Source organism: Pseudophryne corroboree, chromosome 10, assembly GCF_028390025.1.
Source record: "Pseudophryne corroboree isolate aPseCor3 chromosome 10, aPseCor3.hap2, whole genome shotgun sequence".
NCBI lineage: Eukaryota > Metazoa > Chordata > Amphibia > Anura > Myobatrachidae > Pseudophryne > Pseudophryne corroboree.
The window spans coordinates 386747402-386761524 of NC_086453.1; the positions used below are offsets into that span (position 1 = coordinate 386747402).

General features: G+C 48.0%; 1 protein-coding gene across 1 annotated transcript in view; it reads left to right on the forward strand.

Moving 5' to 3' along the window:
* LOC134965703 (F-box only protein 2-like) overlaps nt 1-14123 on the forward strand; it is a 99194-nt gene that overhangs the window by 70150 nt on the left and 14921 nt on the right. Inside the window, exon 2 of the mRNA XM_063942011.1 lies at nt 8688-8779. Coding sequence (XP_063798081.1) covers nt 8743-8779 — 37 coding nt within the window. The 5' untranslated portion in view covers nt 8688-8742. The remainder of the gene's footprint in view (nt 1-8687; nt 8780-14123) is intronic.

The following is a 14123-nucleotide window of genomic DNA, read 5'->3' on the forward strand; positions in this document are numbered from 1 at the left end:
CCCCCAGGACGCCGCCGAGAGCCGACTGCGGGGATGGAGGAGGAGGGCCGGAGGCACTTATGGAAGGAGGGAGGGAAGTCGTTTCGCCCGCGGGAGACGCCGGGGAGCGCGGCCCAGCCGGACCGCGCGCACCCGCGCCACGTGCAGAGCGGCCGCCGGCCGCCGGAGGGGAAGTGCTGCAGACGCCCGAGGCAGGAGGGAGAGGAGAGGCCCGTCCCGCTGCGAGCGCCGGGACGCGCGGCCCGGCCGAGCCGCGCGCATCGGCACCACGTGACGAGCGGTCGCTGGCCGCCCGTCTCCGTGCGGCAGGGGAGCGGGCTGTAACTGCCCGTCCCCGCCGCCTGTCTGAAACAGGGGGAAGTCCTCTCTGTGGCGCAACGCTCGGGGAGCGGGAGCGGAAGGCGCTCCCCGCATCCACGAGGCGCGCGGGGGGGGGGGGCTGCACGTTTTGTACGAGGCATGGCAGAGGGGGGAGAATCTGCAAAAGTATACAATGACACGCAGAGAGGGGGCACAGCACTGTATAATGCCCTAGAGAAGGCAAATGAAATTCAAAAAAAAAAAAAAAAAAACAATTTACAGGCAGTGAAAATAAGCAATAGTACTTATCCTTCCTGGGGCATAAACTGAAAGGCAAGAGGGAGTCTAGCAAGATGGCCACCCCCTATATACTAACCTAAGACCCTCCTCTTCATCCTGATGCACAACCCCTTAAACCAATAGGAAAAAACCAACCGGGAAAACTGATCTGCCTAGCAACTGCTTAGTCATTTAACAACCAATCACAAAAAGTTGATCGCTTATATGGCCTCAGGCTTATGCAGCCTTCAGCTTATCTAAGCAGCGTTACATCTATATACTGCGCTAGTACATGTCTCTATGCGAGTGCAACCTATAGGCAGCGTTACATCTATATACTGTGCTAGTACATGTCTCTATGTGACTGTAACCTATAGGCAGCGTTACATCTATATACTGTGCTAGTACATGTCTCTATGTGAGTGTAACCTATAAGCAGCGTTACATCTATATACTGCGCTAGTACATGTCTCTATGTGACTGTAACCTATAGACAGCGTTACATCTATATACTGTGCTAGTACATGTATCTATGTGAGTGTAACCTATAGGCAGCATTACATCTATATACTGTGCTAGTACTAGAGATGAGCGCCTGAAATTTTTCGGGTTTTGTGTTTTGGTTTTGGGTTCGGTTCCGCGGCCGTGTTTTGGGTTCGAACGCGTTTTGGCAAAACCTCACCGAATTATTTTTGTCGGATTCGGGTGTGTTTTGGATTCGGGTGTTTTTTTCCAAAAACACTAAAAAACAGCTTAAATCATAGAATTTGGGGGTCATTTTGATCCCAAAGTATTATTAACCTCAAAAACCATAATTTACACTCATTTTCAGTCTATTCTGAATACCTCACACCTCACAATATTATTTTTAGTCCTAAAATTTGCACCGAGGTCGCTGTGTGAGTAAGATAAGCGACCCTAGTGGCCGACACAAACACCGGGCCCATCTAGGAGTGGCACTGCAGTGTCACGCAGGATGTCCCTTCCAAAAAACCCTCCCCAAACAGCACATGACGCAAAGAAAAAAAGAGGCGCAATGAGGTAGCTGTGTGAGTAAGATTAGCGACCCTAGTGGCCGACACAAACACCGGGCCCATCTAGGAGTGGCACTGCAGTGTCACGCAGGATGGCCCTTCCAAAAAACCCTCCCCAAACAGCACATGACGCAAAGAAAAAAAGAGGCGCAATGAGGTAGCTGACTGTGTGAGTAAGATTAGCGACCCTAGTGGCCGACACAAACACCGGGCACATCTTGGAGTGGCACTGCAGTGTCACGCAGGATGTCCCTTCCAAAAAACCCTCCCCAAACAGCACATGACGCAAAGAAAAAAAGAGGCGCAATGAGGTAGCTGTGTGAGTAAGATTAGCGACCCTAGTGGCCGACACAAACACCGGGCCCATCTAGGAGTGGCACTGCAGTGTCACGCAGGATGTCCCTTCCAAAAAACCCTCCCCAATCAGCACATGATGCAAAGAAAAAGAAAAGAAAAAAGAGGTGCAAGATGGAATTATCCTTGGGCCCTCCCACCCACCCTTATGTTGTATAAACAAAACAGGACATGCACACTTTAACCAACCCATCATTTCAGTGACAGGGTCTGCCACACGACTGTGACTGATATGACGGGTTGGTTTGGACCCCCCCCCAAAAAAGAAGCAATTAATCTCTCCTTGCACAAACTGGCTCTACAGAGGCAAGATGTCCACCTCATCTTCACCCTCCGATATATCACCGTGTACATCCCCCTCCTCACAGATTATCAATTCGTCCCCACTGGAATCCACCATCTCAGCTCCCTGTGTACTTTGTGGAGGCAATTGCTGCTGGTCAATGTCTCCGCGGAGGAATTGATTATAATTCATTTTAATGAACATCATCTTCTCCACATTTTCTGGATGTAACCTCGTACGCCGATTGCTGACAAGGTGAGCGGCGGCACTAAACACTCTTTCGGAGTACACACTTGTGGGAGGGCAACTTAGGTAGAATAAAGCCAGTTTGTGCAAGGGCCTCCAAATTGCCTCTTTTTCCTGCCAGTATAAGTACGGACTGTGTGACGTGCCTACTTGGATGCGGTCACTCATATAATCCTCCACCATTCTATCAATGTTGAGAGAATCATATGCAGTGACAGTAGACGACATGTCCGTAATCGTTGTCAGGTCCTTCAGTCCGGACCAGATGTCAGCATCAGCAGTCGCTCCAGACTGCCCTGCATCACCGCCAGCGGGTGGGCTCGGAATTCTGAGCCTTTTCCTCGCACCCCCAGTTGCGGGAGAATGTGAAGGAGGAGATGTTGACAGGTCGCGTTCCGCTTGACTTGACAATTTTGTCACCAGCAGGTCTTTCAACCCCAGCAGACCTGTGTCTGCCGGAAAGAGAGATCCAAGGTCGGCTTTAAATCTAGGATCGAGCACGGTGGCCAAAATGTAGTGCTCTGATTTCAACAGATTGACCACCCGTGAATCCTTGTTAAGCGAATTAAGGGCTGCATCCACAAGTCCCACATGCCTAGCGGAATCGCTCCGTGTTAGCTCCTTCTTCAATGCCTCCAGCTTCTTCTGCAAAAGCCTGATGAGGGGAATGACCTGACTCAGGCTGGCAGTGTCTGAACTGACTTCACGTGTGGCAAGTTCAAAGGGCATCAGAACCTTGCACAACGTTGAAATCATTCTCCACTGCACTTGAGACAGGTGCATTCCATCTCCTATATCGTGCTCAATTGTATAGGCTTGAATGGCCTTTTGCTGCTCCTCCAACCTCTGAAGCATATAGAGGGTTGAATTCCACCTCGTTACCACTTCTTGCTTCAGATGATGGCAGGGCAGGTTCAGTAGTTTTTGGTGGTGCTCCAGTCTTCTGTACGTGGTGCCTGTACGCCGAAAGTGTCCCGCAATTCTTCTGGCCACCGACAGCATCTCTTGCACACCCCTGTCGTTTTTTAAAAAATTCTGCACCACCAAATTCAAGGTATGTGCAAAACATGGGACGTGCTGGAATTTGCCCATATTTAATGCACACACAATATTGCTGGCGTTGTCCGATGCCACAAATCCACAGGAGAGTCCAATTGGGGTAAGCCATTCCGCGATGATCTTCCTCAGTTGCCGTAAGAGGTTTTCAGCTGTGTGCGTATTCTGGAAAGCGGTGATACAAAGCGTAGCCTGCCTAGGAAAGAGTTGGCGTTTGCGAGATGCTGCTACTGGTGCCGCCGCTGCTGTTCTTGCGGCGGGAGTCCATACATCTACCCAGTGGGCTGTCACAGTCATATAGTCCTGACCCTGCCCTGCTCCACTTGTCCACATGTCCGTGGTTAAGTGGACATTGGGTACAACTGCATTTTTTAGGACACTGGTGAGTCTTTTTCTGACGTCCGTGTACATTCTCGGTATCGCCTGCCTAGAGAAGTGGAACCTAGATGGTATTTGGTAACGGGGGCACACTGCCTCAATAAATTGTCTAGTTCCCTGTGAACTAACGGCGGATACCGGACGCACGTCTAACACCAACATAGTTGTCAAGGACTCAGTTATCCGCTTTGCAGTAGGATGACTGCTGTGATATTTCATCTTCCTCGCAAAGGACTGTTGAACAGTCAATTGCTTACTGGAAGTAGTACAAGTGGGCTTACGACTTCCCCTCTGGGATGACCATCGACTCCCAGCGGCAACAACAGCAGCTCCAGCAGCAGTAGGCGTTACACGCAAGGATGCATCGGAGGAATCCCAGGCAGGAGAGGACTCGTCAGACTTGCCAGTGACATGGCCTGCAGGACTATTGGCATTCCTGGGGAAGGAGGAAATTGACACTGAGGGAGTTGGTGGGGTGGTTTGCGTGAGCTTGGTTACAAGAGGAAGGGATTTACTGGTCAGTGGACTGCTTCCGCTGTCACCCAAAGTTTTTGAACTTGTCACTGACTTATTATGAATGCGCTGCAGGTGACGTATAAGGGAGGATGTTCCGAGGTGGTTAACGTCCTTACCCCTACTTATTACAGCTTGACAAAGGGAACACACGGCTTGACACCTGTTGTCCGCATTTCTGGTGAAATACCTCCACACCGAAGAGCTGATTTTTTTGGTATTTTCACCTGGCATGTCAACGGCCATATTCCTCCCACGGACAACAGGTGTCTCCCCGGGTGCCTGACTTAAACAAACCACCTCACCATCAGAATCCTTCTGGTCAATTTCCTCCCCAGCGCCAGCAACACCCATATCCTCCTCATCCTGGTGTACTTCAACACTGACATCTTCAATCTGACTATCAGGAACTGGACTGCGGGTGCTCCTTCCAGCACTTGCAGGGGGCATGCAAATAGTGGAAGGCGCATGCTCTTCACGTCCAGTGTTGGGAAGGTCAGGCATCGCAAACGACACAATTGGACTCTCCTTGTGGATTTGGGATTTCAAAGAACGCACAGTTCTTTGCGGTGCTTTTGCCAGCTTGAGTCTTTTCAGTTTTCTAGCGAGAGGCTGAGTGCTTCCATCCTCATGTGAAGCTGAACCACTAGCCATGAACATAGGCCAGGGCCTCAGCCGTTCCTTGCCACTCCGTGTGGTAAATGGCATATTGGCAAGTTTACGCTTCTCCTCCGACAATTTTATTTTAGGTTTTGGAGTCCTTTTTTTTCTGATATTTGGTGTTTTGGATTTGACATGCTCTGTACTATGACATTGGGCATCGGCCTTGGCAGACGACGTTGCTGGCATTTCATCGTCTCGGCCATGACTAGTGGCAGCAGCTTCAGCACGAGGTGGAAGTGGATCTTGATCTTTCCCTAATTTTGGAACCTCAACTTTTTTGTTCTCCATATTTTATAGGCAGAACTAAAAGGCACCTCAGGTAAACAATGGAGATGGATGGATTGGATACTAGTATACAATTATGGACGGACTGCCACGGTTAGGTGGTATAAAAAAACCACGGTTAGGTGGTATATATTGTAATACAATTATGGATGGACGGACTGCCTGCCGAGTGCCGACACAGAGGTAGCCACAGCCGTGAACTACCGCACTGTACACTGGTTGATAAAGAGATAGTAGTATACTCGTAACAACTAGTATGACACTATGACGGTATAAAGAATGAAAAAAAAACCACGGTTAGGTGGTATATATTATAATAATACAATTATGGATGGACTGACTGCCTGCCGAGTTCCGACACAGAGGTAGCCACAGCCGTGAACTACCGCACTGTACACTGGTTGATAAAGAGATAGTAGTATACTCGTAACAACTAGTATGACTGACTATGACGGTATAAAGAATGAAAAAAAAACCACGGTTAGGTGGTATATATTGTAATACAATTATGGATGGACGGACTGCCTGCCGAGTTCCGACACAGAGGTAGCCACAGCCGTGAACTACCGCACTGTACACTGGTTGATAAAGAGATAGTAGTATACTCGTAACAACTAGTATGACTGACTATGACGGTATAAAGAATGAAAAAAAAACCACGGTTAGGTGGTATATATTGTAATACAATTATGGATGGATGGACTGCCTGCCGAGTTCCGACACAGAGGTAGCCACAGCCGTGAACTACCGCACTGTACACTGGTTGATAAAGAGATAGTAGTATACTCGTAACAACTAGTATGACTGACTATGACGGTATAAAGAATGAAAAAAAAACCACGGTTAGGTGGTATATATTATAATACAATTATGGATGGACGGACTGCCTGCCGACTGCCGACACAGAGGTAGCCACAGCCGTGAACTACCGCACTGTACACTGGTTGATAAAGAGATAGTAGTATACTCGTAACAACTAGTATGACACTATGACGGTATAAAGAATGAAAAAAAAACCACGGTTAGGTGGTATATATTATAATACAATTATGGATGGACGGACTGCCTGCCGACTGCCGACACAGAGGTAGCCACAGCCGTGAACTACCGCACTGTACACTGGTTGATAAAGAGATAGTAGTATACTCGTAACAACTAGTATGACACTATGACGGTATAAAGAATGAAAAAAAACCCACGGTTAGGTGGTATATATTATAATACAATTATGGATGGACGGACTGCCTGCCGAGTGCCGACACAGAGGTAGCCACAGCCGTGAACTACCGCACTGTACACTGGTTGATAAAGAGATAGTAGTATACTCGTAACAACTAGTATGACTGACTATGACGGTATAAAGAATGAAAAAAAAACCACGGTTAGGTGGTATATATTATAATACAATTATGGATGGACGGACTGCCTGCCGACTGCCGACACAGAGGTAGCCACAGCCGTGAACTACCGCACTGTACACTGGTTGATAAAGAGATAGTAGTATACTCGTAACAACTAGTATGACACTATGACGGTATAAAGAATGAAAAAAAAACCACGGTTAGGTGGTATATATTATAATACAATTATGGATGGACGGACTGCCTGCCGACTGCCGACACAGAGGTAGCCACAGCCGTGAACTACCGCACTGTACACTGGTTGATAAAGAGATAGTAGTATACTCGTAACAACTAGTATGACACTATGACGGTATAAAGAATGAAAAAAAAACCACGGTTAGGTGGTATATATTATAATAATACAATTATGGATGGACGGACTGCCTGCCGACTGCCGACACAGAGGTAGCCACAGCCGTGAACTACCGCACTGTACACTGGTTGATAAAGAGATAGTAGTATACTCGTAACAACTAGTATGACTATGACGACGGTATAAAGAAAGAAAAAAAAATACCACGGTTAGGTGGTATATAATTATACAATTATGGATGGACGGACTGCCTGCCGAGTGCCGACTGCCGACACAGAGGTAGCCACAGCCGTGAACTACCGCACTGTACTGTGTCTGCTGCTAATATAGACTGGTTGATAAAGAGATAGTATACAACAATATACTACTATACTGGTGGTCAGGCACTGGTCACCACTAGTCACACTGGCAGTGGCACTCCTGCAGCAAAAGTGTGCACTGTTTAATTTTAAATTAATATAATATTATGTACTCCTGGCTCCTGCTATAACAACCTGCAGTGCTCCCCAGTCTCCCCCACAATTATTATAAGCTTTTATACATTGATGTGCAGCACACTGGGCTGAGCTGAGTGCACACAGACTGAGTCACACTGTGTGACTGCTGTGTATCGTTTTTTTCAGGCAGAGAACGGATATAGCAGAGAACGGATATATTAAATAAAAGTTAACTTAACAACAACTGCACTGGTCACTGTGGTAAACTCTGTCTGCACAATCTCTCTCTCTCTCTCTCTCTCTTCTAATCTATTCTAATGGAGAGGACGCCAGCCACGTCCTCTCCCTATCAATCTCAATGCACGTGTGAAAATGGCGGCGACGCGCGGCTCCTTATATAGAATCCGAGTCTCGCGAGAATCCGACAGCGTCATGATGACGTTCGGGCGCGCTCGGGTTAACCGAGCAAGGCGGGAAGATCCGAGTCGCTCGGACCCGTGAAAAAAAAAGTGAAGTTCGTGCGGGTTCGGATTCAAAGAAACCGAACCCGCTCATCTCTAGCTAGTACATGTCTCTATGTGACTATAACCTATAGGCAGCGTTACATCTATATACTGTGCTAGTACATGTCTCTATGTGAGTGTAACCTATAGGCAGCGTTACATCTATATACTGTGCTAGTACATGTCTCTATGTGAGTGTAACCTATAGACAGCGTTACATCTATATACTGTGCTAGTACATGTCTCTATGTGAGTGTAACCTATAGGCAGCGTTACATCTATATATTGCGCTAGTACATGTCTCTATGTGAGTGTAACCTATAGGCAGCGTTACATCTATATACTGTGCTACTACATGTCTCTATGTGAGTGTAACCTATAGGCAGTATTACATCTATATACTGCGCTAGTACATGTCTCTATGTGAGTGTAACCTATAGGCAGCGTTACATCTATATACTTCACTAGTATATGTCTCTGTGTGACTGTAACCTATAGGCAGCGTTACATCTATATACTGCGCTATTACGGGAGTGGCAGGCAGACAGGACGTTACTGTGTAATTAGGGGTATTTCTTATTATACTTATGTTGGTGAATGGTCAGATCATGGGATAATCAGGTATTTTTTTCTGGAACAGAGAGCAGAGCGGAACCAGACATCTAGAGTCCCAGCTACAGAACATCTAGAACACGATGGCGAGAAATCTCATCAAGAACCCCTGCGGGAATGGTATTACAGATCTTTTCTATTACGTGACGTCTCATTGTTATGGCTGTTTTTAGTATTATTTACTGTATGTATTTATTTCCTGCATTTTACAAGTGATCATATATAACCTCTTTCACATCTCCAATGCCGGATCCCACCAGGGAATTGGAAACGGGTTCTTCCCGTGTGGGATCCAGCATTGGAGAATATGTGCTGACCCAGTGCTAATACCTATGTCATACCTCCCAACATGACCTCTCCAGGAGGACACAATGCTCTGCTCCTGCTCTTCTCTCTTACTGTATGATTACCATCACCTGTGCTGTACCCTAACACTGACCCAGTGCTCATACCTATGTCATACCTCCCAACATGACCCTCTCCAGGAGGACACAATGCTCTGCTCCTGCTCTTCTCTCTTAGTGTATGATTACCATCACCTGTGCTATACCCTAATAATGACCCAGTGCTCATACCTATGTCATACCTCCCAACATGACCTCTCCAGGAGGACACAATGCTCTGCTCCTGATCTTCCCTCTTACTGTATGATTACCATCACCTGTGCTGTACCCTAATACTGACCCAGTGCTCATACCTATGTCATACCTCCCAACATGACGCTCTCCAGGAGGACACAATGCTCTGCTCCTGTACTTCCCTCTTACTGTATGATTACCATCACCTGTGCTGTACCCTAACACTGACCCAGTGCTCATACCTATGTCATACCTCCCAACATGACCTCTCCAGGAGGACACAATGCTCTGCTCCTGCTCTTCCCTCTTACTGTATGATTACCATCACCTGTGCTGTACCCTAATACTGACCCAGTGCTCATACCTATGTCATACCTCCCAACATGACCTCTCCAGGAGGACACAATGCTCTGCTCCTCCTCTTCCCTCTTACTGTATGATTACCATCACCAGTGCTGTACCCTAATACTGACCCAGTGCTCATACCTATGTCATACCTTCCAACATGACCTCTCCAGGAGGACACAATGCTCTGCTCCTGATCTTCCCTCTTACTGTATGATTACCATCACCTGTGCTGTACCCTAATACTGACCCAGTGCTCATACCTATGCCATACCTCCCAACATGACCTCTCCAGGAGGACACAATGCTCTGCTCCTGCTTTTCCCTCTTACTGTATGATTACCATCACCTGTGCTGTACCCCAATAGTGACCCAGTGCTCATACCTATGTCAAACCTCCCAACATGACCCTCTCCAGGAGGATACAATGCTCTGCTCCTGCTCTTCTCTCTGTTACGCACACCAGTGCTAACAGGAGTATACCGGTGTGTGAACAGAGAGGGAAGCGAAGCAAACGAACTCACAGACAGTATAACATAACATACACAGGAGGTGATGGAATAACTAATAAACACAAAGTGAACGGAGAAGCCCAAAGGCTCAGAAATTGGGTGTCTCCCTAGTGTCAGGAATGCTCAGATGGAATAGAGCAGACAATGAAGCGAGGTGTAGTGATTTAACATGTGGAGCACCTGAAATGATGTTGCTAAGAGCAACAGAAAAAACCCCAAAGGGTTACCAACGGGTGTGGGAATAAACTCCTTGGTCAGAGATAGAAATATAGACACAAGGAGAGTATCCACAATCCTAACCCCCACTTGCAGGGCACAGGTTCAGCTTACTGCCACTAAACTGACACCTGGACGCCCTGCACAGTGAGGGAGGATTAAGCAAGCAGGTCTGAGAGTACAGCCGCAAACCTGCTGGGTTCACAGAATAGCAAAAGAACCCCAGCAGGTCAAACAACTGACTCCAGTCTTACTGCTAGGTCCGGATTGGCAGAATGAAGTACCGAATCCCAAGGCCTATTCGCAGTAAGCAACAAGTAAATACAAAGTCACACAGTACTAGCTAACTCTCTGGAACTGACTAACAAACAAAGATTCAGCAGCATTTGCCTAGCCTGAGAGGATGGTTTATATAGCAGGTGCTGTCCACGCCCCACTCAGACCTCACAGACTGTGAGCACAAAACCAGCGCCGGATTCCCTGCCGTGCACAGAGCCTGTAACCACTACACAGTAAAAACCCGGACCGGAGTATCAGCTACGCTCAGGTTACTTCGCTAACACTTGCCTCCCGGTTGCCATGGCGACGTGGCAGCACAGAGCAGGAGATCCTAACAGTACCCCCCCTCTGACGAGGGGTCAAAGAACCCCTACCACCGGGTTTATCGGGGAACTGCGAGAAGAAAGAGCGTATCAGTCTGGGGGCATGAAGATCACAACTGCGCACCCTTGACCGCTCCTCCGGGCCATACCCCTTCCAGTGCACCAAAAATGACAGCCGACCCCGAACCATCTTGGAGTCAAGAACCCTTTCAACCACAAACTCCCTCTGACCCCGTATCAGAAGAGGAGAAGGTCTTCCACTGGAAGAAGGATTACTAACCGCCAGTTTTAAAAGGGAACAATGAAATGTTTTATTGATACCCAATGAACGGGGCAGATCTAACTGAAATGCCACCGGATTGATAACCCTGGTGATCTTATAAGGGCCGATGAACCGGGGGCCTAACTTATGAGATGGCTGTCTCAACTTCAAATTCTTGGTGGACAACCAGACGAAGTCTCCTAATTTGAAGCTGCAGGGTCTTCTCCGCTTATCAAAAACCCTTTTGGTCACTAATGACACAGACACAAGGGCTTTCTTCACTTTCCTCCAAATACCCCTAAGGACCGAAACAACAGAGGAACCACCAGGCATGGAATCCAGGGGGTCAAAAGAATTGGCCTTAGGATGATGCCCATACACACAAAGGAAGGGAGAGATCCCTGTAGCAGAGTGAGCCGCGTTGTTATAGGCAAACTCCGCCATGGACAGATGAGCAACCCAGTCAGTATGACACTTGGAGACATAACACCTGAGGAACTGCTCCAAGGACTGGTTCACCCTCTCAGTCTGCCCATTAGACTGTGGATGGTAGCCTGACGACAAGCTCACAGAAATCTGGAGATCAGAACAAAATGCCCTCCAGAATTTGACCACAAACTGGGATCCACGGTCAGAGACCACATCAAGTGGCAACCCGTGGAGGCGCACAACATGCTGCATAAATAACTCAGACAGGCGTCTGGCCGATGGCAACCCAACCAGTGGAACGAAATGCGCCATCTTCGAAAACCTGTCAACGACAACCCAAATGGCTGTCATCCCCGAGGATTTGGGCAGGTCCACCACAAAATCCATGGAAATGTGGGTCCATGGCTTAGACGGAATAGAGAGTGGATGTAATGGGCCGACAGGAACCCCTCTAGGAGTTTTATTTCGGGCACAAACGTCACATGCCCGAACCCACTGATCCACATCCCTAGCCACCGAGGGCCACCACACCGCCCTAGACAGCAACTCCCGAGTTCTGGCAATACCCGGATGCCCTGCCGACCTCTTGGCATGGAATTCCAGGAACACTCGCTGTCTTAACCTAGGAGGCACAAACAAGAGACCTACCGGAAGGTCTGGAGGAGCCTGCTCCTGTGCTCTAAGGACTAATGACAAGAGGTCCTGGGTAATGCCCACTTTAATACATTATGGGGACACAATGGGCAATGGCTCTTCGGTGGTCTCTTGAACTGGAGCAAAACTCTGCGAGAGCGCATCAGCCTTGATGTTTTTTGACCTAGGGCGATATGTTATCAAAAAATTAAAGCGAGCAAAAAACAAAGCCCATCGTGCCTGCCTGGCATTGAGCCGCTTCGCTGACTCTAAATATGCCAGATTCTTATGGTCGGTGAGAATTGAAACCACAAACTTAGCCCCCTCAAGCCAGTGTCTCCACTCCCCGAGTGCATCCTTTATAGCCAACAATTCCCGGTTACCCACATCATAATTCATCTCGGCAGACGAAAATTTACGGGAAAAGTAAGCACAGGGATGAAGGCGATTATCAGACACCCCCATCTGAGAGAGCACTGCCCCAATACCTATCTCAGAGGCATCCACTTCTACCACAAAAGGACGCTCTGGATCTGGGTGTCGCAGCACCTTGGCCGAGACAAATGCCCTTTTGAGATGGGCAAAGGCCGCTTTGGCCTCACAAGACCAGTGAGCAACATCCGCCCCTTTCTTAGTGAGTGCCACCAAGGGGGCCACTATAGACGAAAATCCAGCGATAAACCGTCTATAAAAATTCGCAAAGCCCAGAAAACGCTGAAGCGCCTTCAAACTAGTGGGCTGCACCCAATCCAGGACTGCCTGTACCTTAGAACCCTCCATTTGGAAACCTTCTGAGGAGATAATATACCCTAGAAATGCGATTTGCTGGACTTCAAACTCGCACTTCTCCAGCTTCGCCCCAAGCTGGTGGTTTCTGAGTTTCTGGAGGACTAAGCGTACATGCTTCCGATGTTCCTCCAGGGAATGAGAGAAGATTAGGATGTCATCTAGATAAACAACTAAGAATCTATCCAAATATTCCCTGAGCACATCGTTCATGAATTCCTGGAAGACTGCCGGGGCATTAGAGAGCCCAAAAGGCATCACCAAATATTCATAATGCCCTGAGTGGGTATTAAAGGCAGTCTTCCATTCATCCCCCTCTCTTATTCGGATTAGATTGTAAGCACCGCGTAGGTCAATCTTAGAAAAAATGGTGGCAGTACGAAGCTGGTCAAACAAAACCGAAATGAGAGGCAGTGGGTACGAGTTTTTAATCGTGATACGGTTCAATTCCCTGAAGTCGATGCAGGGTCGCAACGAACCGTCCTTTTTACCCACGAAGAAGAACCCCGACCCAACTGGGGACTGTGAGGGTCTGATAAATCCCTTAGCCAAGTTCTCCTGAATGTACTCTGCCATAGCCTGAGTCTCAGGACATGACAGGGAGTACAACCTGCTCTTGGGAAGCTTAGCATCCGGCAACAAATCAATGGCACAGTCATAGGGGCGATGGGGAGGTAGTACCTCCGCAACTTTTTTGGAGAACACATCCGCAAAATCTGCATAACATCCTGGCAATCCTGGCAAACTTAGCTGCGAGAGCCTGACTGGAAGGCTCAAGCAACTCCTGAAACAATCACTACCCCAACTAAGAATCTCCCCAGAGACCCAGTCAAATTGAGGGTTATGGGCCCTTAACCAGGGTAACCCCAAAACCAATGGGGCAAAAGAACAGACCGTCACATAAAAAGACAATTTTTCAGAGTGTGTGGCTCCAATAAACAAAGGAATTTGGCTGGTGCAGGAGGTAATTTTACCCTGGGACAATGGTTCCCGTTTAACCCACAGATCTCAATCTCTGATGCCAAAGGTACTGAGGGAACAGAGTGTTCCAGGGCGAATTGACGGTCCATGAAAACCCCATCGGCCCCACTGTCAACAAAG